The sequence below is a fragment of the Notolabrus celidotus genome, chromosome 20 (assembly GCF_009762535.1).
Source record: "Notolabrus celidotus isolate fNotCel1 chromosome 20, fNotCel1.pri, whole genome shotgun sequence".
Taxonomy (NCBI): Eukaryota; Metazoa; Chordata; class Actinopteri; order Labriformes; family Labridae; genus Notolabrus; species Notolabrus celidotus.
This window is the reverse complement of record NC_048291.1, coordinates 2,609,926-2,637,895: the sequence shown is the minus strand read 5'-3', so window position 1 is coordinate 2,637,895 and position 27,970 is coordinate 2,609,926. Positions and strand designations below refer to the sequence as shown.

The 27,970-nt window shown below is 52.5% G+C and overlaps 1 protein-coding gene across 9 annotated transcripts; it reads right to left on the bottom strand.

The window, feature by feature from the left end:
* Nucleotides 1-25: 25 nt before the first annotated feature.
* On the bottom strand, nucleotides 26-27,092 carry ep300b (E1A binding protein p300 b). 9 transcript variants are annotated; one of them, XM_034711236.1, is made up of 30 exons: nucleotides 25,357-27,092; nucleotides 22,975-23,561; nucleotides 21,896-22,072; nucleotides 20,702-20,993; nucleotides 19,462-19,575; nucleotides 19,070-19,303; nucleotides 18,723-18,822; nucleotides 18,489-18,617; nucleotides 18,230-18,347; nucleotides 17,937-18,120; nucleotides 17,626-17,703; nucleotides 17,230-17,315; nucleotides 16,896-17,048; nucleotides 16,121-16,753; nucleotides 15,606-15,848; nucleotides 15,305-15,497; nucleotides 15,032-15,150; nucleotides 11,720-11,959; nucleotides 11,492-11,580; nucleotides 10,007-10,087; nucleotides 8,410-8,466; nucleotides 7,861-7,938; nucleotides 7,579-7,646; nucleotides 6,717-6,867; nucleotides 6,219-6,479; nucleotides 5,938-6,103; nucleotides 5,413-5,580; nucleotides 5,165-5,326; nucleotides 4,698-4,979; nucleotides 26-4,547 (listed from the first exon to the last, which is right to left on the bottom strand). In XM_034711236.1, exons 1-30 carry the CDS (start codon nucleotides 25,448-25,450, stop codon nucleotides 1,233-1,235), a joined length of 8,652 nt encoding a protein of 2,883 aa, XP_034567127.1. In that variant the 5' UTR covers nucleotides 25,451-27,092; the 3' UTR covers nucleotides 26-1,232. The 9 variants fall into 9 exon arrangements, with proteins under 9 accessions (XP_034567127.1, XP_034567123.1, XP_034567118.1 ...); XM_034711232.1 differs by having other exon boundaries at nucleotides 11,720-11,962; nucleotides 14,999-15,150; nucleotides 16,121-16,756; nucleotides 25,357-27,090; XM_034711227.1 differs by having other exon boundaries at nucleotides 10,007-10,117; nucleotides 11,720-11,962; nucleotides 14,999-15,150; nucleotides 16,121-16,756; nucleotides 25,357-27,089.
* Between the last annotated feature and the right edge of the window lie 878 nt (nucleotides 27,093-27,970).

Genomic DNA, 27,970 nt, shown 5'->3' with positions numbered 1-27,970 from the left:
TAAGAACCAGCCGGGTGCAGAATGGTCATGTTGGTAATTTTCATTTTATTATAAAAAACAGTATTTGAGTCCACAGTTTGTGTTTCTTTGTACAGTAAAAAATATTAAATTAAACTCCCAAAGGTCTTAGCAGAAAGATAGAGAGGATGGAGTTTGAAGGGAGGGAGAACATCTTCCCCCGGGGGAGGAGGAGGAGGAGGGGGGAGGGATTTAAAGTCCAGGGGAAGCAGCAAAGGGGACGAGGAGGACAGGAGACAGACTGAGCATGCTCAGATCTCCTTTCTCCTCCTTTCTGTGCAACACAGTTCATTTGGATCAAAACTCCTCTGTTTGGACCAAACAGGAGGATCCTAAAAACACTACAAGGAGGCCGCCCGCCCAGGACGCCCCGACCCATGTCCTCCACACGTTACAGGCACACAGGTACGCAGCCCCCTCCCCAAGCCTCCGCTGCTCCGTGAGGTGTCTGTAAAGGAGGGAGTGCACACACATTCAAGGGAGAGGGTTTGCATGTTTGCGAGGGAAGAGTCTCTTCCAGCACGATCAGAGTCCAGAACCGCACGATCCGAGTCCTGAACCGGAGCCGGTGAGTCGTGAGGACGAGTCCGACTCAACAAACCCTCAACCGCTGCCAGAAAACACTGAGGCTTGGTCTCCGCCTGGACAGACGTATAAAGTGAAACATGGCCCCCCCTCAGTCCATAACAAAAATAGATTCTATAGGAACCGTCTCCGTTCAGACCCAAAGAATAAATAAGCAGAGCCAGACGGTGAAACGAAGATATGATGAGTATGATCCTCTCTGCAGGACAGACGGAAGGAAAGAATAAAAAAGTTCTTTGCATTAAATCCTCTTTAATCCTCCACGCCACGTAAATCTTAAAAACTTCTCTTTAAAAAGGCATTTAGTCCGATTTCCCCTGAAAACCCCAAAAATATCTGCTTCTCATTTTCAGCAAGAGGTGGAGGAGAAGGGGGGCGGGCGGAGGAACGCCCCCCCTCTGCGTCCACGATTGGCAAAAAAATATATTAACAGCAATAAGTTACATTTCTTCTAGGTTCATAAGGACTTGAATTATTGTTGGAGTCGCAGGAAGTTCATCTGAAACATTAAATAACGTATCAAAACAAGGCTAGCTAACCGCTAACCGCTAACAGTAACACTGTCCGGGGCGAGTGCAGTTTGTGCGAAGGATCCGGAGCCTCGGGGCTCACTTTGACACTTAGACCTCCTACATGATGTCCAGAGGGTTGTGGTTTAGATTCTGGCCCAGCGGGTCCTGACTGTTCCCCCCCTGCCCGTGGAGACCCGCCATGCCGCTCAGCTGAGACAGCATGGCGCTCTGATCCGAGCCGAACTGATCCATAGAGTTCTGAGGCTGCTGGGCCGTCGGCTGCTGTGGGGGGACCACCATGCCCGGGTGGTGCTGGTTCAGGTGTGGAGACCCCGTCTGCATCTGGGGGGAGATGTGATGCGGGGAGGGCTGGGGCTGCATGCGAGGGGACGGGCTGGAGTGTGGCGGCTGCGATTGGGGTCTGGGTGAAGGCTGCGGCGACCGGACCTGGTTTGCGAGCGAGGTTGGCAGAGTCTGGCCCTGCAGGTGCGGGTGGGGGGACTGGGCCATCTGCTGGGGCTGCTGGGGGCTCATGGGGTTGCTGTGGGCCGGTGACCCCCCGGGGCCCAGGTGCTGCTGCTGCTGCTGGAGCAGCCTCTGGTGGAGTGCCTGCTGGAGCAGAGCCTGAGAGGATTGTGTGGGGCCACCCTGATTGGGCTGAGGGCCCTGAGGGGGCTGCTGAGGACCTCCACCCGGCCCCTGCTCCCCCCCTGGCAGACCCGACATGGCGTTCTGCTGCTGCTGCTGCATCTGCAGGTGGTGCTGGTGCTGGAGTCTCTGCTGGAGCGCAGCCGTGGCCTGCTGCTGGGCCGCAGAGCCGGGGTAACCCTGACCCTGCTGGCCAAGCTGAGGCTGCTGAGGGCCCATAGGGGGTCCTGAGGGGGGTCCTTGACCCCCGGGAGGAGGCTGCATGCCAGGCTGACCCATGTAGTTCTGCTGCCCTTGAGGAGGCTGCGGCTGCTGGAACTGCCCGTGATTCATCTGCTGCTGCTGCTGCTGCTGCTGCTGTTGCTGCTGCTGCTGCTGCAGGTGCCGTCTCATTAGCAGCTCTCTGAACTGAGGACTGTTCAGGTTCCCCATCTGTGGCCCCTGGCCCTGCATGCTCCTGACCCCCCCTTGTTGCTGTTGCTGTTGCTGTTGTTGCTGCTGCAGAGCTGCCACCTGCTGCTGCTGTAAGCTGCTGAGCATGGGCCTCTGCTGCTGCTGCTGCAACTGCTGCTGCTGCTGTAGTTGCTGTTGTTGCTGTTGTAGTTGCTGCTGCTGTTGTAGTTGTTGTTGCTGCTGTTGCTGCTGTTGTAGTTGCTGTTGTTGTTGTTGCTGTTGTAGTTGCTGTTGTTGTTGCTGCTGTTGTAGTTGCTGTTGTTGTTGCTGCTGCTGTAGTTGCTGTTGCTGCTGCGCCTGCTGCAGCTGAGCCATAGTTGCCATGTTGACGTTCTGGCCCCCCTGACCTCCCATGTGCATCCCGGGCTGACCTGGACCTGAAGCATTCATGTTCACCTGGGGGCCACCTGTCATAACGTTTCCACCCGGGCCCCCTGCTGGACCAGGACCTCCGGGGACATTTCCAGGGACACCCCCCGGTCCCCCGGGGCCCCCCTTGTATTTGGAGGCCCGCTGTTTGATGAACGCAGCCATCAGCTGGGGGTTGGAGCGTAGGATGTTGAGGACTTGCTGTTGCTGCAGCGGTGAGCTTGGGGAGCGGAGAGTCCGTAGCAGATCCTGCAGGGCGGCCTGGGGGATGTTTCCACCAGCAGCCCCGATCCCTTGGACAATGGCGGCTCCAGGGACCCCTTGGACCCCCCCTCCTGCAGCCTGCTGCTGCTGGGTAATGTTCAGCAGCGCAGCGTGGCCCTGAGCCTGTTGGTGCTGCTGCATCTGCTGCTGCTGCTGCTGCTGCTGCTGTTGCTGCTGCTGAGCTGCCATCATGGCCGGATGGTTCATCTGGTTCATCATGGCTTGTCTCTGCTGGGGGGGCATCCCCTGCCCCCCCGCCCACTGCTGCTGCTGCTGAGCGTTCTGGAGCGGAGTCCCCATCCTCTGTTGCTGAAGCTGGACTTGAGGAGGAAGCTGGCCCGGGGGAAGGTTACCCTGCTGAGGGGGCGGCTGCATGGGACCACCGGGGCCGACCATCATCCCTGCTGGAGCCCCTGGTTGTGGATCCATGTGAGCCCGAGCTGCTGCCACTGCTGCAGGGTTCTGCTGCATCCCCTGAGGTCCGACCATCCCGGTGGCCCCGGGGTGTCCCATGCTCATCTGCTGACCCTGAGCCTGCTGATGGTGCGGGTGAGAAGGCATCATACCTGCAGCCACTTGTCTCTGCAGAGCCATCTTCCTCTGGGCGTCGGCTACCTGCTGGATCTTCATGGCGATCTCTACGGCAGCGGGTGGAGGTCCCGAGGAGTTCTGCTGCTGAGGAAGCGGAGTCTGTCCCTGCTGCTGGTTGGGAGGTTGTTGCACTCCAGCGCCTCCAGTCATGACGGCTCCACCCGGCTGCTGCTGATGGGGTGGCGTTGCAGAGCCGAGGACCGGTTTCCCCTGGGACTGATGGAGGGGGGAGGAGCCTGGGGGTCTCCCGGTGTATGGAGGCAGATTGGTGGGGTGCTGTTGGAGCTGTTGAGGGATTACTCCACTTTGCTGCTGCTGGACCTGAGGATGCATCTGCTGTTGATGTTGAGGAGAGCTCATCATGCCCCCTACCCCGCCTCCTCCGCCTGCCATCGACTGGTACTGGTGATGGAGCGGGTGCTGATGAGGCATTCCCCCTTGTGAGGGCATCCCACCTTGTTGCTGCTGCTGCTGGACCCCAGGACCAGGACCCAGACCCTGCTGGGGACCAGGAGGCATAGTCTGAGTCGGGGTCTGGGGCGTTGGGGGTTGTGTTCCAACAGAAGTCGGGGTGCTGGGTGCCGTTGTACCGTTGTTCCCGGGTGAGGGAAGTCCTGGAAGGGGTCCTCCGGGTGGCCCCCCTGCAGGCTGCCCCGCCCGCTGCATACTGGCCATCCTCCTCCTCAGCATCTGGGCCTGCTGCAGGCGGTGCTGCAGCTGCTGCTGACGGAGCTTCTGCTTGATGTTGAGGCAGAAGGGGACGGGGCACTTGTTCTCCTGACAGTGTTTGGCGTGGTAACAGCACAGAGCGATGAGCTGCTTGCAGATGGGACAGCCTCCGTTGGTCTTCCGCTTGCAGCTCTTGGTGTGCTGCACGACTCGCTTCATCTTCTGGCAGGATGGCAGGGAGCAGTTGGCGTTGCGGCACTGACACGCGTGGACCAGAGACTGGATGCAGCGCTGAATGCTGAGGCGGCGAGAGTCCCCGGGGCTCTGAGTGGCCGCTGCCGCCTGGTTGTTGCTGTCGTCGTCCAGCCCCAGCCCCAGCTTGTCCATCTTGTGCTCGTGACCTTTGGTGTTGTAGCAGGTGATGCACAAGTCGTAGTCCTGCAGGAGGGAGAGAGAGAGGAGAGAAACAAACCATCAGTACACGTTTAAAAATGAATGCACTCTGTATCCGCCCGAGCTCTCTGCCTTCACGTCTTCACTTCATCCTCTGTGTGTCAGCAGCAGCATGAGGGTCTGAGTGGTTCTCACCTCGCACACGGTGCAGTGGAAGCGCGTCTCCACGTGGTGTTTACACTCGTTGCAGGTGTAGACGAAGCGGTCCTGGCTCTGGTTGTGAAGCTCCACCAGCATACACATGGAGCTCCACAGGGAGCGCCGCAGAGAGCTGAACTCCAGGTGTTTGTCCCGAGCCAGCGTCAGGAAGGCGTCCCGGCCGTCCATCAGGTCGCAGGCCATCAGGGTGTCAGAGTCCGTGATGGGAGGCAGCGAGTTGGAGGAGGGGACGGCGATGAGGCGGATGACGAAGAAGACCTGAGAACAAGAGCAGAGAGGATCAGCTGGAGGTTTAACGAAAGGTTAATTCAACATGCAGGACAGACCGGCTCTAAACGAGATATATGGACTCCTCCGGGTGTGTGTCCTGTGTGTGTCCCGGGACTCTGTAGAGTCTAACTGCTGTACAGAGGACAGGAAGTGGTCAGCGGCTGTGATCTCACCTCTTTGTGTTTCTCCATGGTGGCGTAGAGCTTCTGTGAGAGGTCGTTGGAGACGTTGGGCATGCCCGGTTTCTTCTTGTTGGCTCGGCTCAGGCTGCTCTTGTTCTTGCTCGTCTTCTTGTTGTTCTTCTTTTTGGCGTTCTTGCTGTCTCCTTTAGTGGCCTGAAGACGTTTTCATGCAGACGTGAATAAAAAAACTCAGACATACAAACTTTAAGATCTTACACGTGTGGTTTTGATGAACTCACGTCTGTGCTCTCGTTGGAGGTGCTGTTCTCCTCCCTCTTCCTCTCCTCCTCCTCCTGCTCCAGCTCCTTGATGCTCTCCTCCAGCACGTTGGGCCAGAAGTCGCCCTCAAAGTACGGCAGCTCCTTGGCGCTGGTCAGTCTGTCCTCGGTGGCCTGCTTGAAGATGTCCTGATGAGACAAAGAGACAGTTAGGAGGTCTGACACACCACGCAGCTTACATCAGGTGGAGACTAAACTACAGTCTGATCTGAGGGTCTGAGGCTCATCATGAACCTTTAAACAACAGGTAGTTCAGACAGAGAACCCAGGCATCTGATTGGATGAGAGACCTGTCTTCAGAGTCCCTCTGAGTCCCTCTGAGTTCCCCTAAATTCCTTTGAGTCCCTCTGAGTCCCTATGAGTCCCTCTGAGTCATTCAGAGTTCCTCTGAGTTCCCCTGAGTCCCTCTGAGGTCCCCTGAGTTCCTCTGAGTTCCTCTGAGTCCCTCTAAGTCCCTCTGCTGAGTCATCTCTCCCTGTGTCTCACCTTGTAGTCGTGGACGATGCGCTCAGACACGGCCTTGTCCAGCATCCTCTTGTACCACTCCTGCAGGCGCTTTGGTTTGGGGATCTTCTGGTCGGGGGGATGACAGTGGAAGATGTAGTCGTCCCCCTCGCTGGGCGGGCAGGCCCAGATGTGACCCGTTGTGTACCTGACATTATAAAGAAGAGACTTCAGTTAGTCTGCCGGCTGTGACAGATGATGGAGAGCACACTCTGAGCTCTCAGCGGGTCAGAGGTCAAAGGAGGTCTAAGGTGGTGTCTTACCCCTGCCTCTTGGCGTACTCCAGGTACCCCAGCAGGATCTCATGGTAGACGGCGGTCCTGAGGTGTCGTGGTTTGAAGAAGTGCACGCTGTCCAGGTAAGAGATGTAGACTCGTCTCTGGTTGGGGGGCGGGCAGTCGGATCCGTACTCTTGGACGTGCATGCCGAAAAAACACACGTCTGCTCCGTCGATGTCTTCAAACGCAAACAACGCTTTCATCCTGTACGGGAAGGACTCGGACATCTCGCCGCTGTCCACGAACCTGAGGAGAAGAGAAGAAGGAGTGAGAGATCAGAGGAGGGAAGGCTGCAGACAGACTGTGATGCCCCCCTGCTGGACGGACACTGTCATGAATACTAAAACATCGTTCTGTGCACTCTGTGCTGAAAAGATGATCTGATACTCTACGCAGCTCTGTGGACGACTCCTAACCCTGAGAACAAATACTGTGTGTGTTCACCCCCTCCCTCCACAGCAGCAGGAGGTCTCGGCCTCTTACCTGGACTTCATGCCCGGTTTGACCTCCACCACCTTGTCTGAGACGTGGACCACACGGACCGTGACCTCACCAGACTCCGGGTGGCTCTGCCGCTTGAGGTAGTCGTTCACTCGTGTCTCCAAGTAGCAGCCCAGCTTTGTCTGAGGGAGTCCTGCAAAGTACAGAGAGCACAGGGGGTCACGTCACAAGAGAGGAGCGAGGGAGGAGTGAGAGGAGCAAGAGAGGAGTGAGAGGAGCAAGAGAGGAGTGAGAGGAGCAAGAGAGGAGTGAGAGGAGCAAGAGAGGAGTGAGAGGAGCCAGAGAGGAGCAAGAGGAGCCAGTAAGGAGTGAGAGATGAGCAAGAGAGGAGCAAGAGAGGAGTGAGAGATGAGCAAGAGAGGAGCGAGAGGAGCAAGAGAGGAGCGAGAGGAGCAAGTGAGGAGTGAGATGAGCCAGAGAGGAGTGAGAGAGGAGCCAGAGGAACCAGAGAGGAGCCAGAGAGGAGCCAGAGAGGAGTAATGGAGAGGAGCCAGAGAGGAACCAGAGAGGAGCCAGAGAGGAGCCGGAGAGGAGCCAGAGAGGAGTAATGGAGAGGAGCCAGAGAGGAACCAGAGAGGAGCCAGAGGAGCCAGAGAGGAGGAATGGAGAGGAGCCAGAGGAACCAGAGAGGAGCCAGAGAGGAGCCAGAAGTACGAGAGAGGAGCCAAAGGAGCGAGAGAGGAGTGAGAGAGGAGTGAGAGGGGAGCGAGAGGAGTGCGAGGAGCCAGAGGAGAGAGAGAGGAGGGAGAGGAGTAAGGGAGCGAGTGGAGCGAGAGAGGAACGCCTCTCAGGAGGAGCAGGAGATGAAAACAGAAGGAAAGACAGGATGTGAAGCTTCTCTTACTTTTTGCTGCGTATTTGTTCTCTTTCCGCGTCTTGTTGGCCTTTTTGAGGCAGCTGTCACAAACGAAGCTGATCGGGGAGGAAGCAGACATTCAATTAGAAAGTTACCTTCACACACACATACACACACACACTGCTTGATCGAGCTGCGGCTGTGGAGTCTTCACTCTTACAGTCGCCTGCAGCAGGATTCAAACTGTCTGACTGTGTCTCATATCTTTGCAGCACGTTGACTCATGCTTTGGATAATAGAGTGTGTGTGTGTGTGTGACGGCCGACTCACCCTGAAGGCCAGATGGTGTCATGATGCAGGACACAGATCTGATGCATTTTACGACAGCAGTCGTTACACTCCACGAGTCTGAGCAGAGAGAGGAGACAACACGCTGTTAGTGAAGCTGCAGATCACCGGAGAGGAGAGACTTTAAAGAAGATCCACATAAAGATTAACATCAGATTATCAAGCCTGGATTAAAAACTACATCTTTAATCTCATTACAGAGTTTATACTGAGATTAATGAGCTGAGAGGTGAACAGGTCTGAGAGATCTGAGAGGTGAACAGGTCTGAGAGATCTGAGAGGTGAACAGGTCTGAGAGATGTGAGAGGTGAACAGGTCAGAGATCTGAGAGGTGAACTGGTCTGAGAGATGTGAGAGGTGAACAGGTCTGAGAGATCTGAGAGGTGAACAGGTCTGAGAGATCTGAGAGGTGAACAGGTCTGAGAGATCTGAGAGGTGAACTGGTCTGAGAGATCTGAGAGGTGAACAGGTCTGAGAGATCTGAGAGGTGAACAGGTCTGAGAGGTGAACAGTTCTGAGAGGGGGACGTACAGCTCGGGGTCGAGGGTGTCGTTCTTCTTCCTCTGGAACTGCTCCTTGTTGATGGACCTATGAACATAAACAGAGAACAGACTTCAGTGTGTGAACGATCTGGACCTGATTTTATCACTGACTCCTGCTGGAGGCTTTTCAAAACAAGATCCTGAAACAGGAAGTCGCCCGGTGAATAAATACTGATCCAGTGTTATTGATCTGATTGATCCTCTACATGCTGAATCAGGAGTCAGACTGAACTGAAGAAATCAAACATGATTAACCTCTGAGCTGCCAAAACAAACTCAAACGTCTGTAAAAATATATACTTTATATATATATATATATATATATATATATATATGTTGACCCTGGAGGAGACAAAACTTTAACATTTATTATTTTTAAAAAAAACCTGAAACTGTACTTCCTGTTGATGAAGTAATCAGTTCATGGAACTTTAAGATGAGTACGTTCTCTAATGCAGATCAGAGCGGTTTGAACACAACCCAGTCACATCATCAAACAGACTAAATCACACTGAAGCAGATAAAACCAGCTGCTGAAAGGCTCTAACATTTAAAGGTGACATATTCTGCTCTTTTTCATCAACATATATTGGTCTAAGAAGTCCCCAAAACATGTCTTTAAAGTTTATTGTTCATAAACACACTTTGAAATCAGATTTTGGTCTGCCTGTAAACCCCTCTTTTTCAGCCCTGCTCAGAACAGGCTGTTTTCTGTGTCTGTGCCTTTAAATGAGAATGAGCTCTTTGACCACGCCCCCTCAGGAAGTGGGTGTGGCCTCGGCTGTCCAGCACGTTGATCTAATGTTTACATGTTGGCAGAATATACACGGCTGCTCACAGACCCGCGTTACTTCAACCCTCTGAATCTGATCCAGAATCTGATCCTGACGGAGAGGCGCCTGCAGCAGGACCTTTCTGAACCATTGGTCACAGATTTAGTGTTTCTTGTTGTTTTATTTGTCAGTATGTAGACGTGTGTCTTGGTACACAGCTACGAACATGTAGCTATGTGACTATGCTAACTAGCGCTAACACTTATCCATGATAAATAAAAATCATTCACTAGATCTTCAAATCTGCAGACGTGGGGAGTAAAAGCGACCTTTGTGTTTATTAAGACAGCCTACAACTAGCATGCCTCCCTCCTAAGCTCCTTGTTAGCACACATGTGTGCAGGGAATGAAAAACGGAGGAGGGGTTGAGTTGTATTTTATACAGTCTATGGGCTGAACAAGCTCCGAGCTCTGACTTCCTGTTACAGACCGGATGGCGTTGTGACGTATGAAAAACACTGAAAACTGAAACGGCTGGTTTCAGCACACATTTACAGAAAGGTGGAGAAATCAGAACAGGGGCAGAATGGATTCTTTTACTTTTCAGGGGGTTTGTAGACAGGGACACATATTTCAGGTAGAGAACCATTAAAAAGTCCATTTTGCATGATATGTCACCTTTAAAAACTTAACGAATCAGAGAGTTAGAATAAGGACCTGTGTGGGTTTGTGTGTGTGTGTGTGTGTGTGTGTGTGTGTGTGTGTGTGTGTAGGTGTGTGTGTGTGTGTGTGTGTGTGTGTGTTGGTACTCACGTCTGCGGCTGGGATGGGTCGTCTCCCAGGGAAACGCTCTCTCCTTGGATTTCGTTGAAACACTTCTCACAGAAGTGGTACCTGTCAGCAAGAAGCCCATATTTTGGTGAACTACACCGTTCGCCATCAGCACAGCCAATCACAGAGAGGGCACGAAGAAGCAGCCGCCAATCAGGGCAGGGCAGGGCAGGGCAGGCCGGGGGGCGGACACACAGGAGGAGGCAGAGGGCAAGGTCGTCGCCAGGAGGAAGCAGCCAATCGTGATGCAGGGATTTTGTGTGGGCGGGGTGTTTTGATTTTGCGCGTAAATTTTGGAGTGGATGATTGGTCACACCAAAACAGGCCAATGCAGACATCACAAGCGTTAAAGAAGGAGGGAGAGAAGTGGGGAGAGGGGGCGGGGGAGGAGGGAGGGAGATGGGGGGGAGGTCACATGAAGATTAAAAAGCGTGGAATAAATGGTTACAGGACAGACGAGGACAATGAGAGGGGGCGGGGCATGGAGGGAGGGGGGACAGGATGTGAACAACGACCAACAGAGGACAGAGAGCCAAGGCAAAGCAAAGATTAGCGTCAGACGTCCAGGTGTAAACAACAACAACAACAACAACAACATTACAGCAACATGAGAGAGACCACCAGGAGCTGAGGAGGAGGAGGAGGAGGAGGAGGGGGAGGAGTCTCCCAACATGGAGGGGAGGATGAGGAAAGATAAACAGCCACAGAGACCCGTCATCCTTTGACTCCGTTCATAAAGTGGGATCCTGTGTTCTGAGGCAGAGCGCGTTAACCCCTTCCTCTCCGTTTACCGAGGACACGCCGCCGCTGCTGCTCAGAAGACACCAGCCCACTTTATGAACACAACATTATGAAGACGTGAGCTATGAGTGAGAGATGGTGAGAACCAGCGAGAGCCAATTACACTCATCTGTGATCGATTCAACATGTCTACAGCAGAGCATCGAGAGAGAGCAGCAGGAGGAGGAGCTAACCACAACAACAACAACAACAACAACGACTACACGTCTGACTCAGAGAGAGAGTGAAGGTGTGTGTGTGAGAGTGTGTGACTGTGTGAGTGGATGTGTGTTTCTCTGTTAGTGTGTGCGTCTGTGTGTGTGTTACTGTGTCTGTATGTCTCTGTGTATGTGTTAGTCTGTGTCTCTGTGCGTGGGTTTGCGTGTGTGTGTGTGTGTTTGTGTGTCTCTGTGTGTGTTAGCATGTCTGTGTGTGTGTGTATGTGTGTGCGTGTGTCTCTGTGTGTGTGAGTCTGTGTTAGTGTGTGTGTGCTTGTATGTATCTGTGTGTGTCTGTGTGTGTGTTAGCGTGTGGTTTAGTGTTAGTGTGTGTGGGTCTCTCTGTGTGTGCTTGTGTGAGTTAGTGAGTGTGTGTCTCTGTGTGTGTGTGTGTGTGTGTCTCTGTGTGAGTGTGTGTGTCTCTGTGTGTGTTTGTGTGTTAGTGTGTGTGTGTGTGTGTCCTTCTCACCTGTTCTGGTAGCTGTAGTAGGCGGCGTCTCGTTGGATGGTACAGAGTTGTTTCCCGTAGCAGCAGAGAGTTTGTGGAGAGAACTCGAACTGAAACACAGAAACAGGAAGTTGAAGTCCTGAACGATGATCCTCGACCTCAGGACCGGATCCAGAGTCTCTGATCGGTTAAACCGCTAACACGTGACTTTAATAAACAGGCTCCAGAAGGATCATGAGACCGGCTCACCTTCCTCCCGCAGCAGTAACCCAGGCCCTGCATGACCGGGTCGATCTCCGTCTCGAACACCTCGGCCAGCTTGGAGCAGTACTTGTAGACCCGGGAGGTTTTGCGGTTGTAGAGCCAGGCGTTGTTGAACATCAGCCAGATATCGTCCACGTACTGCCACGGCTCCTGGTACTGACCCGTGTCCAGCTTCCTCTTGATGGTGGACAGGTCCATCGGGTTCTTCACGATGTCAAAGTAGTCCTGCTTGGGGAGGATCGACATCCGAGTCAGGAGGAGGTGAAGTTGAGGGGTGGAGAAGGGTCAGATGTGTAAGCACAGGGACCGGGTTGGTGGAGGTGTGCGGTCCACCAGGAGGGACCACATTAGGGAGAGAAGAGGGTGCAGGGGGACAATGTTGTTGAGCACTGCAGAGAAAAGGTTTGCGTGCAAACAGAGAGACATGACAACTTCTGCCCTCCAGCTCTCTGCTCTGCACCCCAGCCTCACAATCAGAACAGGGACCAGGAGACCGCCACGAGTCCGCCCGGCCCTCTGCTGCTCACGAGGTCGCAGTGGCATTAACTCACACTGGGTACAGATTACGGCGAGAGATCCTGACGCACACTGACGGGCTTTAAGCACGGATTGACTGGAGAAGCGTTTTCAACACTCAGGTGTGTGAGTGGTTTCCTGCTGAAGCCTGACAGCAATCAGAGCTTCAGCTGCATGAAGCAATCAGGGTGCAAAACTAAGACACATAGCAGTGGCAGCAACAAGCACACATTTAGTGTTTCAGCAACACGGCAGTCGGCATCAACAGCGCTGGCAGCGCGTGGCGGTACAACGGCAGAGCGGAGCCGACAAAGCGCAGGAGCAGCGTGTGCACGAGGGAGGGAACACTCTCCTCTCTGAGCGTGTCCTCAAACTTTAACTCCGTTTGAGAAGAAGAGCAGAGAGCGAGGGAGCGACGACTTAAAATAAATCAGCTGACAGATAAAGAGGAGGAGGAGGAGGAGGAGAGCAGGGTCCATCTCAGAGTCACCATGGCAACAGGAGGAAGGAAACAGGACCTGGACTCCAAACGAACCCGCTCTAACCACCAACAAGTGATGCATGTTCCCAAGTCAGCCTGCTGGGAGGCTGCAGGATGAACGCTGTGATGAGAATATAACGAGAGACTGAAGAGCACATCACTCTCTACATCTACCATCTGAGAGCAACAGGTCTCACTGAGCACAGAACACAGGGAGAAGGTCTCACTGAGACCAGAACACAGGGAGCAGGTCTCACTGAGCACAGAACACAGGCAGCAGGTCACCTGAGCACAGAACACAGGGAGCAGGTCTCACTGAGCACAGAACACAGGCAGCAGGTCACCTGAGCACAGAACACAGGGAGCAGGTCTCACTGAGCACAGAACACAGGCAGCAGGTCACCTGAGCACAGAACACAGGGAGCAGGTCTCACTGAGCACAGAACACAGGCAGCAGGTCTCACTGAGCACAGAACACAGGCAGCAGGTCTCACTGAGCACAGAACGCAGGCAGCAGGTCTCACTAAGCACAGAACACAGGCAGCAGTTCTCACTGAACCGATATCTGACAATATTAAAGTGCTGTCTAGGTGTGGAGTCCAGACCTAACCCTAACAAGTCAGGAGTCCAGGTCTAACTCTAACCATCAGGGAGTCCACACATAACCCTAACAAGTCGGGATTGCACGCCTAGCCCTAACCAGTCAAGAGTGCACGCCTAACCCTAACCAGTAGGGAATCCACACCTTACCCTAACCAGTCGGTAGTCCACACCTAGCTGTAACAAGTTGGGATTTCATGCCTAACCCTAATAAGTTGGGAGTCCAGGCCTAACCCTAACTAGTCGAGAGTGAAGGCCTAACTCTAACAAGTAGGGACTACAGGACTTACCCTAACAAGTAGGGAGTCATGGCCTAACTCTAACATATAGGGACTCCAGGCCTAACCCTAACAAGTCGGGAGTGCACACCTAACCCTAGCCAGTCGGGAGTCCACACCTAACCCTAACCAGTTGGTAGTCCATGCCTAACACTAACAAGGCAGGAGTCCAGGCCAAACTTTAACAACTCGGGAGTCCAGGCCTAACTCTAACATGTAGGGAATTCAGGCCTAACCCTAACAAGTCGGGAGTGCATGCCTAACCCTAGCCAGTAGGGAGTCCAGGCCTAACACTAACAAGTCCCGAGTCCACGCCTAACCCTAACAAGTAGGGAGTCCAGGCCTAAGCATAACTAAAGTCAAAGAAGAAGTAACAGAAATAAAGTGAGCAGAAATAACTGAAGGAGGAAGAAAGAACTCAAGAGAAACTGGATTAAAGACCAAGAAAAGTCCTTCAGAGAAGAAATAACCTAAAGAGAGGAAAATAAAGGCCTTTAAATGATTCATCTTTATCAACACGGTTATCAATCAACCTCAGCTCTGTGTGATTCTCTCTGCTGACATCAGTCTGATCAGCTGCTCCTGTAGCTCAGACTCAAAGTACTCCATGGTAGTTAAATTCAGCAGGAAGCAGGAAGACGCTGCACGTGTTAACAGCTCGTTAGTGGGAAGATGCATCACCTGACCGTGAGAGGAACGAGCTCTCTGTTTAACACCATGATGTTAACCTGTACAGGTACATATGGAGGCTCATCAGGTGCTCCTCCTCTTATCTTATAAACATGAGGGTGGAGTTTTCCCCCCCGGTACACACGCTGCACACCTGAACACAACACACTGCTACTGGTGAGGAACTGAACTAGAAAGCTAGCGATGGATCACTAAGATGAAAACTACAAAAACCAAAAAGCAAATCAAAATCTGATGACCACGAACAGGTGACGGAGAAATGAAAGCAACCAGCTCATGAAGCTCTCTGAAGCTCGTCTGACGACCAGCTGTGAGACGGATGGAGAGAAACTTTATTTAAAGATGTTGAGACTCAGACGGACTCTGACAGCTGTCTGCATGAGAAGCCAAGTCCTGTTCATACACCTGAAATATTACTGATGTAAACATCCTATCAGACCGGAGCTACAGTCAGAGGACGAGAGGAGGTTCATGAGAGTCATTGCTTTGATTTACTGATGAAAACACACACACACACACATATACACACACTTTCTCCTCACATGCATTGGGATCAACAACAACAACAACAGAAGCAGGATGTGTCAAATAAACAGGAAACATGGTAACTATGACAAAAGGAGAAATAAATCTGCAGATCAAAAGAAAAGCTACTTTTAGAAGAGTTGAAGCAAAATGGCAGCCAGTGCAGTCCCTTACCAGGTTAGTTTTGTTACTAGTTCGAATACGTACGGGTATTCCCAGTAACTGGGGGTCCACCGGCTGACGGAAGGGCAGGGACTCAGGGTCCTGCCGGTACAAAGCCTCCAGGGTGGGCATCAACGCCTGACGCAGCTCCTCCGGCTTAAAGACTGCAAGAGAGAGAGAGAAAGATAGACTCTGCATGAAGCATTGACTCAGACTTGTTTCAGCCTCCAGCAGAGATCCTGAAATCTGGACTCTGAGTTAATGAGTTCCCTCCAGCTCCTCTTTGAGTACTTTAAAGAGGTGAAGGCCGATACGTACTTTTCTTCTTGCTCTGGGCGCTGGCCGGGGAGCCGCTGGCTGTCGACCCTGACCCCTCCTCTTCCTCTTTAGGCTCCTTCTTCACCTCCGGCTTCTTGTCTTCACCCAACGCCACCGATGATGTCACAGAGGACAAAGACGTTTCCATGGGCTCGCCTTTACACCCGTCACCCGAGGCCTTCTCTTTCTTTATCTGAGAGGAATAGAGAAAACTATGGATTGAAGACAGGACACACACAGAGATACACACGCACACACACACCTCCAGCTCAGAGCGGCAGTGAGTGGCACTCAGTCTTACCTCGGGCTTCTCCTCCTTCTTCACGTCCGTCTGACCCTTCCCTGACTTCCCCTTTCCCTCGTCTTGGCTGTCGCCCTCCTCCTCCTCCTCATCCTCTTCCTCCTGCTTCTTCACTTCCATCTTGATGTCCTCGCTAGGAGCGGGGCCGTCCTCGGCGAGCTGGGAGCTGGGATCTGAGCTGCTGTTGACCGAAGCCGGAGACGAGACCTGGCCGTCTGCAGTCAGAGAGGGTTTTGGGGACAGCTGTGAAGGAGAGGAGAGAGAGAGAGAGAGAGATCGTTACAACAACTCACACAGGTATGCTAAACACGAGCTACAACACATCTGTACGACAAGACGACAGTATCTCATCACACAGAGGAAGTCAGAGGGAAAGAGGGTGAGAGAGGGGAAGACCACGCTGAGGTGGAGAGGAGAGGTAGAGGGGGCGGGGCATGAGGAGCGTCAGATAAACAGCTGATCACAGAGCGGTCTGACAGAAGAGAAAGAAGAGAGCTGCTGTATCGTGGTCTCACCGGAGTCTGCGGCCGCTGCAATGGCACATGAGCATTCTGGGTAGGCACCTGACCTGCTTGGGGGGCTGAGGAAGCCACACCCCCAAGCATCTGCTGAGGAAGCTGATTGGTCTTCTCCGAGTTCCCTGTCTTCCCCGACGGCTGCTGCTGCTGCTGTGGAGCTTGTTGTTGTTGTTGTTGTTGTTGTTGTTGTTGCTGCTGCTGCTGCTGCTGCTGCTGTTGTTGCTGCTGCTGCTGCTGTTGCTGCTGCTGCTGCTGCTGCTGTTGCTGCTGCTGCTGCTGTTGCTGTTGTTGTGGGGGCAGCTGTTGTTGTTGTTGTTGTGTGGGCAGCTGTGGTGTGCCGGGCGTCTGTGGCTGTGGGGTCTGACAGCGGGGTAGCGTGGGCGGCGTCTGATGAGGCTGAGGCGTTGAACTGCGGGCAGGTGAGGGGGAGTTGGTGCGTAGTGGCGTGCAGTGAGGGAAGGAGTTAGGCTGCGTGGGCGTGGATGAGGGAGGGAGGTTACTTAAAGGACCAGCACCGCCGGCACTACCGGGCCCCATGGAGCCTCCGGGGGCCCCTGGACCTGGAGCAGAGGAGGCCGACTGGGCTGCAGGGCTGCTGGCCGGGAGCGAGGGGGGTGTCGACATCTGATTCTGCTGCAGAGGAGAGGACACAGAGGTCAGACCGAGAGCAGAGACACATCTGAAACCTGGATCAGGGAACTTTGAAGGATGGACGTCCAGAGTGATGAGGACACATCCAGCAACTAGTTTAGTAGGATCTGCTCTTTCTTACCGGCGGGACAGGAGCCTGGGCCCCCGGCTGGTTCATGCCAATGGGACCAGAACCTCGTCCTGGACTGGACCCGGGGAACTGGCCTGAAGGGATGTACTGGTTCTGTAACTGTGTGGCATTTGGCTGACCCATCCTTGGTGCTCCCATCCCCATCTGAGAGAGAAGGAGGGACACAGAGGTGTTTAATAAATAAAATCATCACTTCTAACATGGACTCATCGTTTATCTCTTTATCCTTTCTTAACATCAAAGTTCTCTCTCTCTAAACCTTCACAGTTTACGCTCAGGACACCTGGACATTTAACCCTTCATGATCCGCGACAGAGGCACTCACCTGGTTCATTGAAGAATTCTGGGGAAGAGGAGGCGTCAACCTCTGACCCATCGACGGCATCCCCATCTGACCGAACTGGTTCATCCCTACAGGTGAGACGGGACAGAGATGAGACAAGTGAGTCATTAACAGTCGTTCTGAGTCTCTGCCTCTTGAGGTCAGTCTGACCCGCTGCATGCAGTGCAGCTCTCTCTGTGCCGTACTGCCCCTCAGAGGCAGACTGATGGTACTACAGGGGAGCTCTCAGGATAAGAAACGAAGCCGACAGAGACCCAGAGACTAAAAGCTCAGTCAGGACTGAACATCAGGAGGTTCGTCGTAGAACAGAGACTAACAGCTGTTTAAATACCCTGTGTTTACCTCTACAGGTGTACTTTACACCGGCTGCACACGTACCTGCAGGGCTCTGCATCCTGCTGACCATCTGATTGGGTCCAGTTGGTCGGACCATGGACGGATCTGCGTGTGGACCATCTGACAGGGAGATGAGAGGAGATATAGATGTTGAGGAGAGGAAACAGACATCACTGAGATCTGAAGACACTCCCTTCTTTCGCCTGAGGCTACAGGTTCAACTTTCACACTCAGACCCAGGTTCAGTCTGAAGATGTGGACTCATGGTGCACGTTTACAGCTGTAGTCTGAAGCTGAGCACTCAGTAACCGTGTGCATCACTCAGAGGTGTGTAGGTGAAGGTGTGTACTTACTGGGGGGAGGCCCGGGGTTCATGGGAGGCTGTCCAAGGCTTGGAGGCACCTGTGGGAGGCCCGGGGAGGCCAAGCCAGACTGGCCCGGCATCATTCCCTGCTTCTGGAGCCGCGTCCTCCTCTTCTCCTCCAGCTCCTTCTGGATCTTGTAGATCTTCTCTGCCAGCAGGTGGTAATACTCGGCCTGGAGCAGATACGCACACACAGAGGGAGGATCAGTGTACATATCCTCTACCTGGACTCAGGGGCTCATAAATCAGCTGTGTGTGGTTGTGTGTGTGTGGGTTTCTTACTCTGCTGTTGGCCGACTCATACATGTCCCCCTCTACTTTACGAGCGTAGGCCACCAGATTCTCCATCCGCCGGTCCTTCAGGGCCGCTGGATCCGGGGTGGGGAAGATGGCCTGCACGCTGCTCACAGACACAGACACACAGACAGACGCACACAGGGACAGTTAACTCGAGGACAGACTCACCAAACTTATAAGAAGACTTTCGGAGAGAGTTAATAACACGCTCCTGTTCACAGGGAGATATTTGGGAGCGACTCACAGCTTGTGGACGAGGTGGTTACGGAGGTCCTGCGTGATGTCTTCGTGCCAGGACTTCCTCATGCCTGCAGCTGAGGGAGGAGCCGCCATGGGCATCGAGGCCAGGCTCCCTAAAGTATCGTTCATCAAGCTGAGGAAATGACAGATGAGAGGAATGGAGGAGTCAGTTCATGTTAACTCTCTTATAGCACGTTATATCAAACAGCAGCATGTCTAAAAGCGTTAGAAGTCCCACCTCTGAGCGCTCATGCTGTTGTGCATCATGGCGTTCGGCAGCAGGTTGGACTGCTGGCCGGGCGACTGCACGCCACCGTTCACTCCCAGAGAGTTTCCTCCTGAAAGCAGAAAGAGGTTTGAAGGTTCGGTTCAAACATGGAGACACAGACAGCATGGTCTGAAGTCCCACTGAACATCATCTCAGGAGGATAGACTTTAAATCAGAGATGGTGAGCTCTGCTGCAGTCCGCCTAGGCATGCAGAGAAACTTTCCTCTTACATTAAATCAAGTCAGAGACCGGGGGAGATCTGGATCATTCAGAGACTAACACAACTTGCAGGTTCAGAAAACGAGTCCACACTAACCCATGCTGTTAAGAGACCTCATCCCCGCCTGGCCCTGCAGACCCTGGTTCTGCACGTTGTTCTGAGGAGACTGAGGGATCTGGTTCCCCTGGTACGTGAGGCCGAGCGCAGCGTACGCCCGCTCTATAGAGCTGGGGTCGATCTGGTTTGGAGGGTTCAGGCTGGGCGAGTTAGACTGTCCTCCAGGAACACCAGGACCCAGAGAGTTCATCAGACCGGCACTGTTCACTAGAGCTGAGGGAGGAGGCAAGGAGACAAGGATAGGAGACGAGGAAAGGAGAAAAATGAGCATCCGTTAATTCAGTCATCTTTCCGGCTTGTTGTGAACTCTTTATGATGATGATGATGATGATGATGATGGAGAAGATGAAGAGGAGATCCTGAACACTCACCCTGCTGGTTCCTCTTGTCCCCGGCGTTCTTCAGCGGCAGGCAGACAGGACAGTCGTGTCGCGTGCAGTTCTTCCAATGAGAGATGATCTGTCTGGACGAGGCACAGTGAGCCACTGCAGGGAAACAGAGAGAACATGAGAGAAGGTTAGAGAGAGGAGGAGAGGAGAGAGAGAGAGGAGGAGAGGAGAGGAGAGAGAGAGGAGGATAACAGAGAAAGAGGAGGAGAGGAGAGAGAGGGGGAGGAGGAGAGGAGTATAACAGAGAGAGAGAGAGAGGAGGAGGAGAGGAGTATAACAGAGAGAGGAGGATAACAGAGGGAGAAAGGAGAAGGCGATAACAGGAGTAGAGGAGAGGAGTATAACAGAGAGAGAGAGGAGGATGATAACAGAGAGAGAGGAGGAGAGGAGAAAGAGAGGAGGAGGAGGATAACAGAGAGAGGAGAAAGAGAGGAGGAGGAGGATAACAGAGAGAGAAAGGAGAGTGAAAAGAAGTGAGTGTCACTCACTTCTTTGTGACAGAGTGAAGGAGGGAGGATGAATAAAGGGAATGAAGATTGAAAGAGGAGAGCAGTCAGAGAGCGATTGTAGAGTCCTTCAGTGTGATGAGAGGAGGAGAGGAGGAAGAGGAGAGGAGGAAGAGGAGGGGAGGATGTTTGTGACCCGTTCTCTGTTCTTATCTTATCTTCATGTGTTATGTTTTATTCATGTAGTTTCTGAAGCTGCTCTCTAACATGCAACTCGAAGGTCTCAAGAACCTTTCAGGACATGTCTCAGAGTCGTTCTTTCACACACGCCCATCATAGCGTCAGACGGGAGGAGGCGTCAGGAGGCGGGGCGTAAAGACGGCAGAGGTTATTACATCATTTAAAGAGATCAACAGCGCCCTGCTTCTGTCCCTAATTTATTCATATACTCTTTAATTCCTTCATTTCAGTGAGATTTTTAGGATGTGTTTCAGTGTGTGTATCTCCTCTACTCAGTGAAATGGACGACTTGAGTGTGTGAGAGCTGGAGTCAGCTGGAGTCTGCAGATGGACAGAGGGTCTTATTTATTCACATCTTTAAAACTTTGATGGAAACTTGAAAAGTAAAGTTTGGGGAGCTGCTCTCTGCAGACGGAGTGAAGGTGAAGCGACAGAAACCGGAAGGTTTACAGAGAAAGGAGCTTTAACTCAGCTGATCCTCATGGTGTAAACACAGACCACGACACCAGCATCATACGAACGCAGCTCAGACTCACCCTGGCAGGACTTGCCGGCCTGGCAGTGAGTCATGTGATTGAGCACGTTCTTCATGGTGCGGCAGTGAGGCAGGTTGCACTGCCGCACCTCCCCGTTGGCCTGCTCCCTCCGCTGGCACTTGTGCGCGTGGAGCAACAGGACCAGCTGCTGCTGGATCAGCTTCCGCTTCTCGGGGTCTGCGGTGGGGGGCGCTGCACAGGGACCTGCCCCCATGGCGCTGAGCCCAACCTGGGGCCCTCCTACTGCTGCTGCTCCACCAAGGGACACGCCTCCAACCGCTCCGGGCTGCTGCTGAGAGAGAGAGAGACAGAGAGAAACAGAGAGAAGAGAGAGGAGGAAATCAGTGAAGAAGTATGAACGACGATCAGAGATTACAGGACGGAGCTCCATCATCAATCCCTCACGTCAGAGTTCAGACCCTGTGTCGGTCTGAACCTCTGTGACGAGTAAAGACGAGGTGACGGCTGTGAGCAGAGCAGGTTAAAGCTCTTCTGATGCAGCCCAGCGTTCAGTCCAATAACTTCACACAGGAGTTAAAGAGGGAGCAGAATAAATACATTTTCACGTTGTGTGAGAATAAATTGAGTTTACAGCGAGCCCTGTGAGGACGGATCAACTCAACGAGCCACAGAGCGAGGATGTTCACACTGCTGCAGGATGACTGTCTCATATCTCTCTCCAACGGCAGTCCGGCTGTTCTTTCAGTCCTACATTAAACCAAAGTCTGTTGTTTGATGGTTCATGTGACAGAAAGAGGAAAAGACAAACAGCTGATGGATGGACGAGAGTTTGAGACAGTCAGATTAGAGATGTGAGCATGTGAGTTAATAACCTGCAGGGACTCAGTGAGTGTGGTTCAGCTTCATGAGGCTGGTGAGGGATTCATTTCTCTGACAGATTATTGTGATCAGAGAAACTCTTCCACTAAGAAACCGTGTCTGTGTTTTCTCTGATAAACTACCGGACGTGAATCAAACATGATGAGTTAGTCTGAATCATCTCAAAGCTCTCGTTCAGCTCGTTTAGCTCCCCGTCACTCGCTCCTCACGGTCAGGTTTAGATCAGTCTGTGAGAGCTCAGAACGCCTTTACTCTGTGGACAGGTTACCATCAGCCTGCAGAGCTCAGGGTCCTTGATTTCAGGTTTAAAAGAGACAAACTGAAGTGAGTAAGAGTCAAACAAACAGGTCCTACCATCCCGGTCATCCCCTGACCCGGAGCCTTCTTCTCCAAGCTGAACTGGGCGGCCATATTGTTCTGTAGACCGGCCTTATTCTGGAGCTGTGGGCCCAGCCCTGCTCCAGGGAGACCTTGACCCGCAGACTGGCCGTACGGACCGCCATAGGGGCCCGCGTTGGCCATCATATTCATCTGGGGAGGAGAGGAGGAGAAGAGAAACAGAATACAAGTTACTTCTCATGATTTATCAAAGCAACATTTAACAGACTATATTTAAACCCATCCTTTCATTATCTAAATCGTATCTCAAGGGTCATCAAACGATACAGGACACACCCCTAACAGCTCAATAGCCAATCAAAGGGCTGACATAAAGACAGAGAAGCCTGAAGGAACCCACACAGAACCAGACCGGGATAAGACCAAGAACCTTCTGCTGTGAGGAGACAGCTTGAAGGTTCCTGTTAGGAAGAGACGGCTGGGTTTAAAACTACAATCAACAAATACAGGGGACTGGTTAAAGTGGGCTTCATTCTGGACTTCCATCATTCCTCTGGACTTACTTTACCCACAAAACAAATAAAACCAGACCAGATCAACTTTAAAAACGAGGTCCAGGTCTTCTCTGGTTTGAGGTCCGGCCTTGCTGAAGCACTAACAAGAGGACCTCTGATATAAAGTATTTCCTGGTGAGGACCAGAGAACCACGCTGCTGTCTCAGAGCGAGCACGCTTTGGACTAAATCACAGCCGCCATGTGTCGCCTCAACGAGCATCGTGGTTAAACCTCAAACCCACAATGTGAAGGTGACACGGCTGTGAACACGTAACCACACTCAACTCACACTTCAACCTCATCAGACTCAAACATCAGAGACTGTGTCGGTCTGTTCCTACGTCTTCAGAGAGCCGCAAGGAAGGAACCCTGAGACCAAACAGATCAGACCTCTCTGAGTCTCCAACCTGCTGCTGAGTCTCCATGTTGGTCCTGAACACCCTGAAGTCTACCCCTGACTCCCCAGCTTCCTATAGACTTTCATGTTTCTAACAGTGGTTTCTGCTCGACCCGGGTCCCGTCAGGCTGAGTGGTCTTACCTTGTTCAGTGCTCCAGGCTGCTGTGGTCTCATCCCTGCGTGACCTCCAGGTCCCATGGTCTGTCCCCCCTGTTGCTGCTGCAGGCTGTCTGCCGACATGTTACTGTTGTTGCCCATCCCTGCGCTGCCGGGGTACCCCATCCTGGGTGATCCGTTCATGACCTGCCCCCCCATCAGGCCTTGCTGCTGCGGTCCAGTGTTCGCCTTCTGAGCACCCATCATAGCAGCTGCCCGGCTCATGGCAGCCACACCTCCAACCATCCCAACCTGCTGCATTAGTCCAGGCTGCTGCTGCTGGGGGGCCATGCCCTGAGGTCCACCAGGACCCATCATCCCCATGGAAGCCCCAGGTGCAGTGCTGTTGGAAGTAGGGCCCCCCTGCTGTGCAGGCGCTCCGGCCCGTAATAGTTCAGACAGCTGTTTGTGTTTCGCAGCCGCATCCTGTCCTCCCAAACCAAGTCCTCCCGTGAGACCTCCGAGGCTGGTGTGGAGCTGGCTGGCGTCCCCTCCATTCGTCAGTCCGAGGTCCGAGGAACTGATGAGCTCGTCTGGGAGGTCGTGCTCCAGGTCAAAGAGGGAGCCGAAATCTGGAACGTGCAGGGAGAGAGACAGTGACGTGTTAGCAACAACACAAATAAATATAAAGCTCAGGAACTGTAAGGATCGGATCCACATCTAGACCACCTGTCCCCTTTCATCACTTCGTTTCTACATTCATAGGTTTGAGAATCTGTCTTCCATGAACACGGGGCCAGCAGCTACTCAGCCGGTTCAGCTACAGCTCACAGCCCGGACTCTCCTGGGCATCCGTTTGTGGTTTGATGGGGAGCCAAACACGGAGAGTGAACCCAGCAGGGTCAGGGTGAGAAGCCGCAGAGAGGTAAACACGGCACTACGCAGGCAGGTGTGTGGATCGGATCACAGAGTCTAACGTTTGTCCATCGGAGGGGGGAGAGGAGGGCGTGATCATTTATGAATTAAAGGGGGTTATGTTAAAGATGTATGTATGTATTAACACATATTATCCCTCTGATATGAGACCTCAGATCTGACTGAGTCTGTTAACAGGCCTTCCTAAAAACATCAGGAGGAACTTTCCCTCTCAGTTCTCTCTTTCACTGTCTCCATAAACAAGGCGGACATCTTTCCTCTTTATGTGCACAGATTAAATGCTGGTTTTAAGGCTGGCTCTTCTTTGAGTTGTTGATTTATAAGATATAATATGTTGGTTTATTTTATGATAAAGAGCAGAAAGGATCCTAAATCTGCTCCTCTGTCTCCCACACGAAGACATGAAGCCCACAGTTTACTGATCGGATCATTAAAGTATCTTTATATATTTATAATAAGCTGTGATTTGAGACCTGATGGAGTTTAAAGAGTTTAATGAGTTAAAGAGCGACGCGGTGACACCGAGCTGCAGACAATAGCCGGTAGCCGTTAACGGGCTTCTCTTCGGTCCGACAACAGAAACTATAATCCTTTAAACTGAATACATTTAGGTTTACTCTCAGATCACAGATTTATACATGATTTCAGGTTTAAACAGGGCCACAGTGAACACGAACACACAGCAGCAGCTTCTCCAACATCAGCCCGACTTCAGTCAAGTCCCGAACAATGGACGGTTAGCCGGTTAGCAGGTTACCGACAACAAATCACAGAAACGGAGAGTTCGAGTCTCAAACACGGTGTGTTCACGGAGATCACTGCTCATATATATGAGGAACATCTACAGGGAGAACAAGTCACTGAATAAAAGCTGCTCCAGGAGGTTTAATCACCAACTGCAGGTATTTTCATGCTAACTAGCTAACCAGCTAACTCAGCCGGTTAGCTGCAAGTTAGCTAGTTAGCTGGTTAGCTAGCTCGCTCGTCCCGTTACTTTCTCTAAAGATCCGAATCCTCCTTCAGTCTCCCTGCTGGTGAGATTCTATGATCCCGGGGACTTTCTGTTCGAGTTCACTAGTTTATTGGTGATTTAAACATTTAATCTGAGTAGGACTCATGGACTCAGAGACTCTGATGGACTCTGAGGGACTCTCCCATTGTTAGAGTCGGACCCGAGAGTTTAAGCTAGTTAGCATGTTGTGGCTAACGCATCAAAACATCCTGAAGGAAAGTTTCTCCAGAGTCCAACACGACTCTGAGTTTACTCTGAAGTGACTCTTATTGTCCCAGTTACTCCTTTAATCAAGCTTCGAGCTCATTTAACAAGTTAAACTTCAGTTATAAAGAAGAGGAGATAAACTAAGTTAGAGAGGAACTCTGCTGGGACGTCCAGCAGCAGCTAACATGGAGCTAGTTTGAGTTTAAAGTCCAGAGAGGAGATTTTAAAAAGTGATTAAAGTGATTTAAAGTGATTTAAAGACGTTTATTCACCGTTTCCATCGCTGGCAGACACAGACAGGGCCGGGGAGGACAGCTTGGGCCTCTTGGCTGAAGGCGGGCCGGACTCCAGGACATTATCGGCCATATTTCAGTCCAGATCTAAAGATCTGTAAATCCTGGGAGGGAAAACCAGTTCCTTATTTAGTCTCGGACCTGGTCCTGATGTTCCCCCACCGAGCGGGGGACGGCAGGGGGAAGACAGACGTGTTGAAGTCTCGGTTCTTCCTCTCGGTGTGTCCTCTCTGCAGGTCTCACCCCCTCCCCGGTCCGAGGTCTGGGCTCTTCACAGATCAGGAGGAGGTGGGAAGGTGGAGTCGGTAAGAAAGGCGAGCGTGCTCTGAAAACCTCATGTGGTCTCCTCACAGACACAGAAACCATCCCAGGACCCGTCCTCCGTGCTGCACTCAGTCCGGTCCGCCATGCTGAGCGGAGAAATCCACCTGTGTAACCTGCTCAGGGTCTCTGTAGAGGACTCGGATCCACAGCAGGGTTCGGTCTTCCAGCTCTCATGCAGCAGAGATCAGGGTCTCTCTCACCTGAGGACTCATGTCCCCCCTGAAGGCCACAGACTCCTCTACACCTGCACACACCGGGTGGAGTCCCCGTGTGCGTGGACCCCTGCAGAAGGAGGACTAATGCAGGAGGTGGACTCTGAGAAAAACTAGAGTCTGAATGAAGGTCTGTAGAGAGATGAGGACTCACAGAGACTCGGATTGGTCTTGGTCTCCTATGGATGTTTCTGAGCATGCAGGAGTCTCCCTCTGCATGAGCATGCTGTGTGATCTGAGACCATGAAGGCACTGGGTCAGGACCAGGACCGGCGGACTCGTGTTGCCCCCCCCCTTCCTCTTCTGCACGGTGAGCCTCAGCAGCAGGACTGGCAGAGACCACCTCTCAGGGGGGATCGATCCAGATGCAGACTGGGGTTCTTCTGCTGGACTGCTGCTCGTTAGATCACAGCTCGTGGTGGATCCGGTGGATCAGATCGATCAGATGGATCAGTTCTTGTGTGGGGTCACTCCTCCTGGGCTCTGGTGGAGGTTTCTCTCGGTTTTAGCACTTAAACCCTCAGATAGAGGACTCAGAGTAGTCTGGATTTAAACCTGTCAGTCTGGGCTCCTGAGATCTGTGTGCCATGCAGGAGACCCGGAGTCCAGCAGGAACCGGATGACTCTGTCCGTGTGGGGCTCTCTGGTTCTGGCTTTTAGAGGAGCACAGAGCTTCAGGTCGGAACCACCCTGCTGACACCCCCCTTGGAGAGATCTGGGTCTGAGAAAGGCTCCGATCGGGTCTTTGTGATGGAGAAAGCCCCCCTCTTCTCTGTAGACCCTCTCCCCCTCTCCTTCTGCCCGGCAGCACTTTATTTAGATAAAGGTCTCTGCGGGCTCCCCCCGTCCTCAGAGAGGGACTCAGACTGGGTCTTCATGCTGATGTGGTCTCTGTTCTCGCAGGTTTTCCTGGTTCAGATCGGATCTTGCCCTCTTCCGCCTCCTCTCTCCTTCCTTGGATCCCTCGGTGTTTCCTTCTCTCCTCCTCGGTCCCTCTTCGGGTCTTCTCTGCGATGCTTCCCGTCTCTGGTGGACTCTACCGGACTCTCTCTCTCTCGGCTCTCCGGCGGGTCCCGGATCAGCTGCAGTCGGTTCCCGGAGTCTCTCGGTGTCTCGGTATCTCCTCCCGTCTCTGACGGTCTGTCCGCACAAACAAAATGGCGGCTTGTTGTTTCTGCTGCTCTGATAGGGGGGAGGGTTGGAGGAGGAGGGGGGAGGAGGAGGGGGAGGAGGGGGTTGGAGGTACAGCAACATTAGGCGTGAAAGGGAGGAGGAGGAGGAGGGACAGGAAGCCTCCGGAAAGGTTCGGGATTGTCCGGAAACAGGTACCGGGCTCGAAGGCCGGTTTATACGGTGCAGCTCCGGGACTCTGCCGGTCCTCTCAGACCTGGGTTCAGACCTGATCACTGATTGATCCGGATCAGCTCCCTTTAAAACCATTCAAACATATAAAAGAGTGTGTGAGTGTCAGTTGAAGTCTTCTTTATTAAATCTATTTATTTACATGATTTTAACACATCATTAAAATAAACTCCCCTCACCTCATTTAACATGTTTGTAATTTAAACCATAACACTGTAAATAAAGTATTTCAGTTCACTGTTTCTGCAGGGAATCAACAAAACCACATGTTCCTGCAGCTCGGATCCAAAGGAGAATACAACCTGAGACCCTCAGCAGACTGAGCTCAACTTTAGACTGAGCTCAACTCTGGACTGAAGACTGAGCTCAACACTAGACTGAGCTTAACTCTAGACTGAGCTCAACTCTAAACTGAGCTTAACTCTAGACTGAGCTCAACTCTAGACTGAGCTCAACTCTAGACTGAGCTTAACTCTAGACTGAGCTCAACTCTAGACTGAGCTTAACTTTAGACTGAGCTCAACTCTAGACTTAACTCAACTCTAGACTGAGCTTAACTCTAGACTGAGCTCAACTCTAGACTGAGCTTAACTTTAGACTGAGCTCAACTCTAGACTTAACTCAACTCTAGACTGAGCTCAACTCTAGACTGAGCTCAACTCTAGACTGAGCTTAACTCTAGACTGAGCACAACT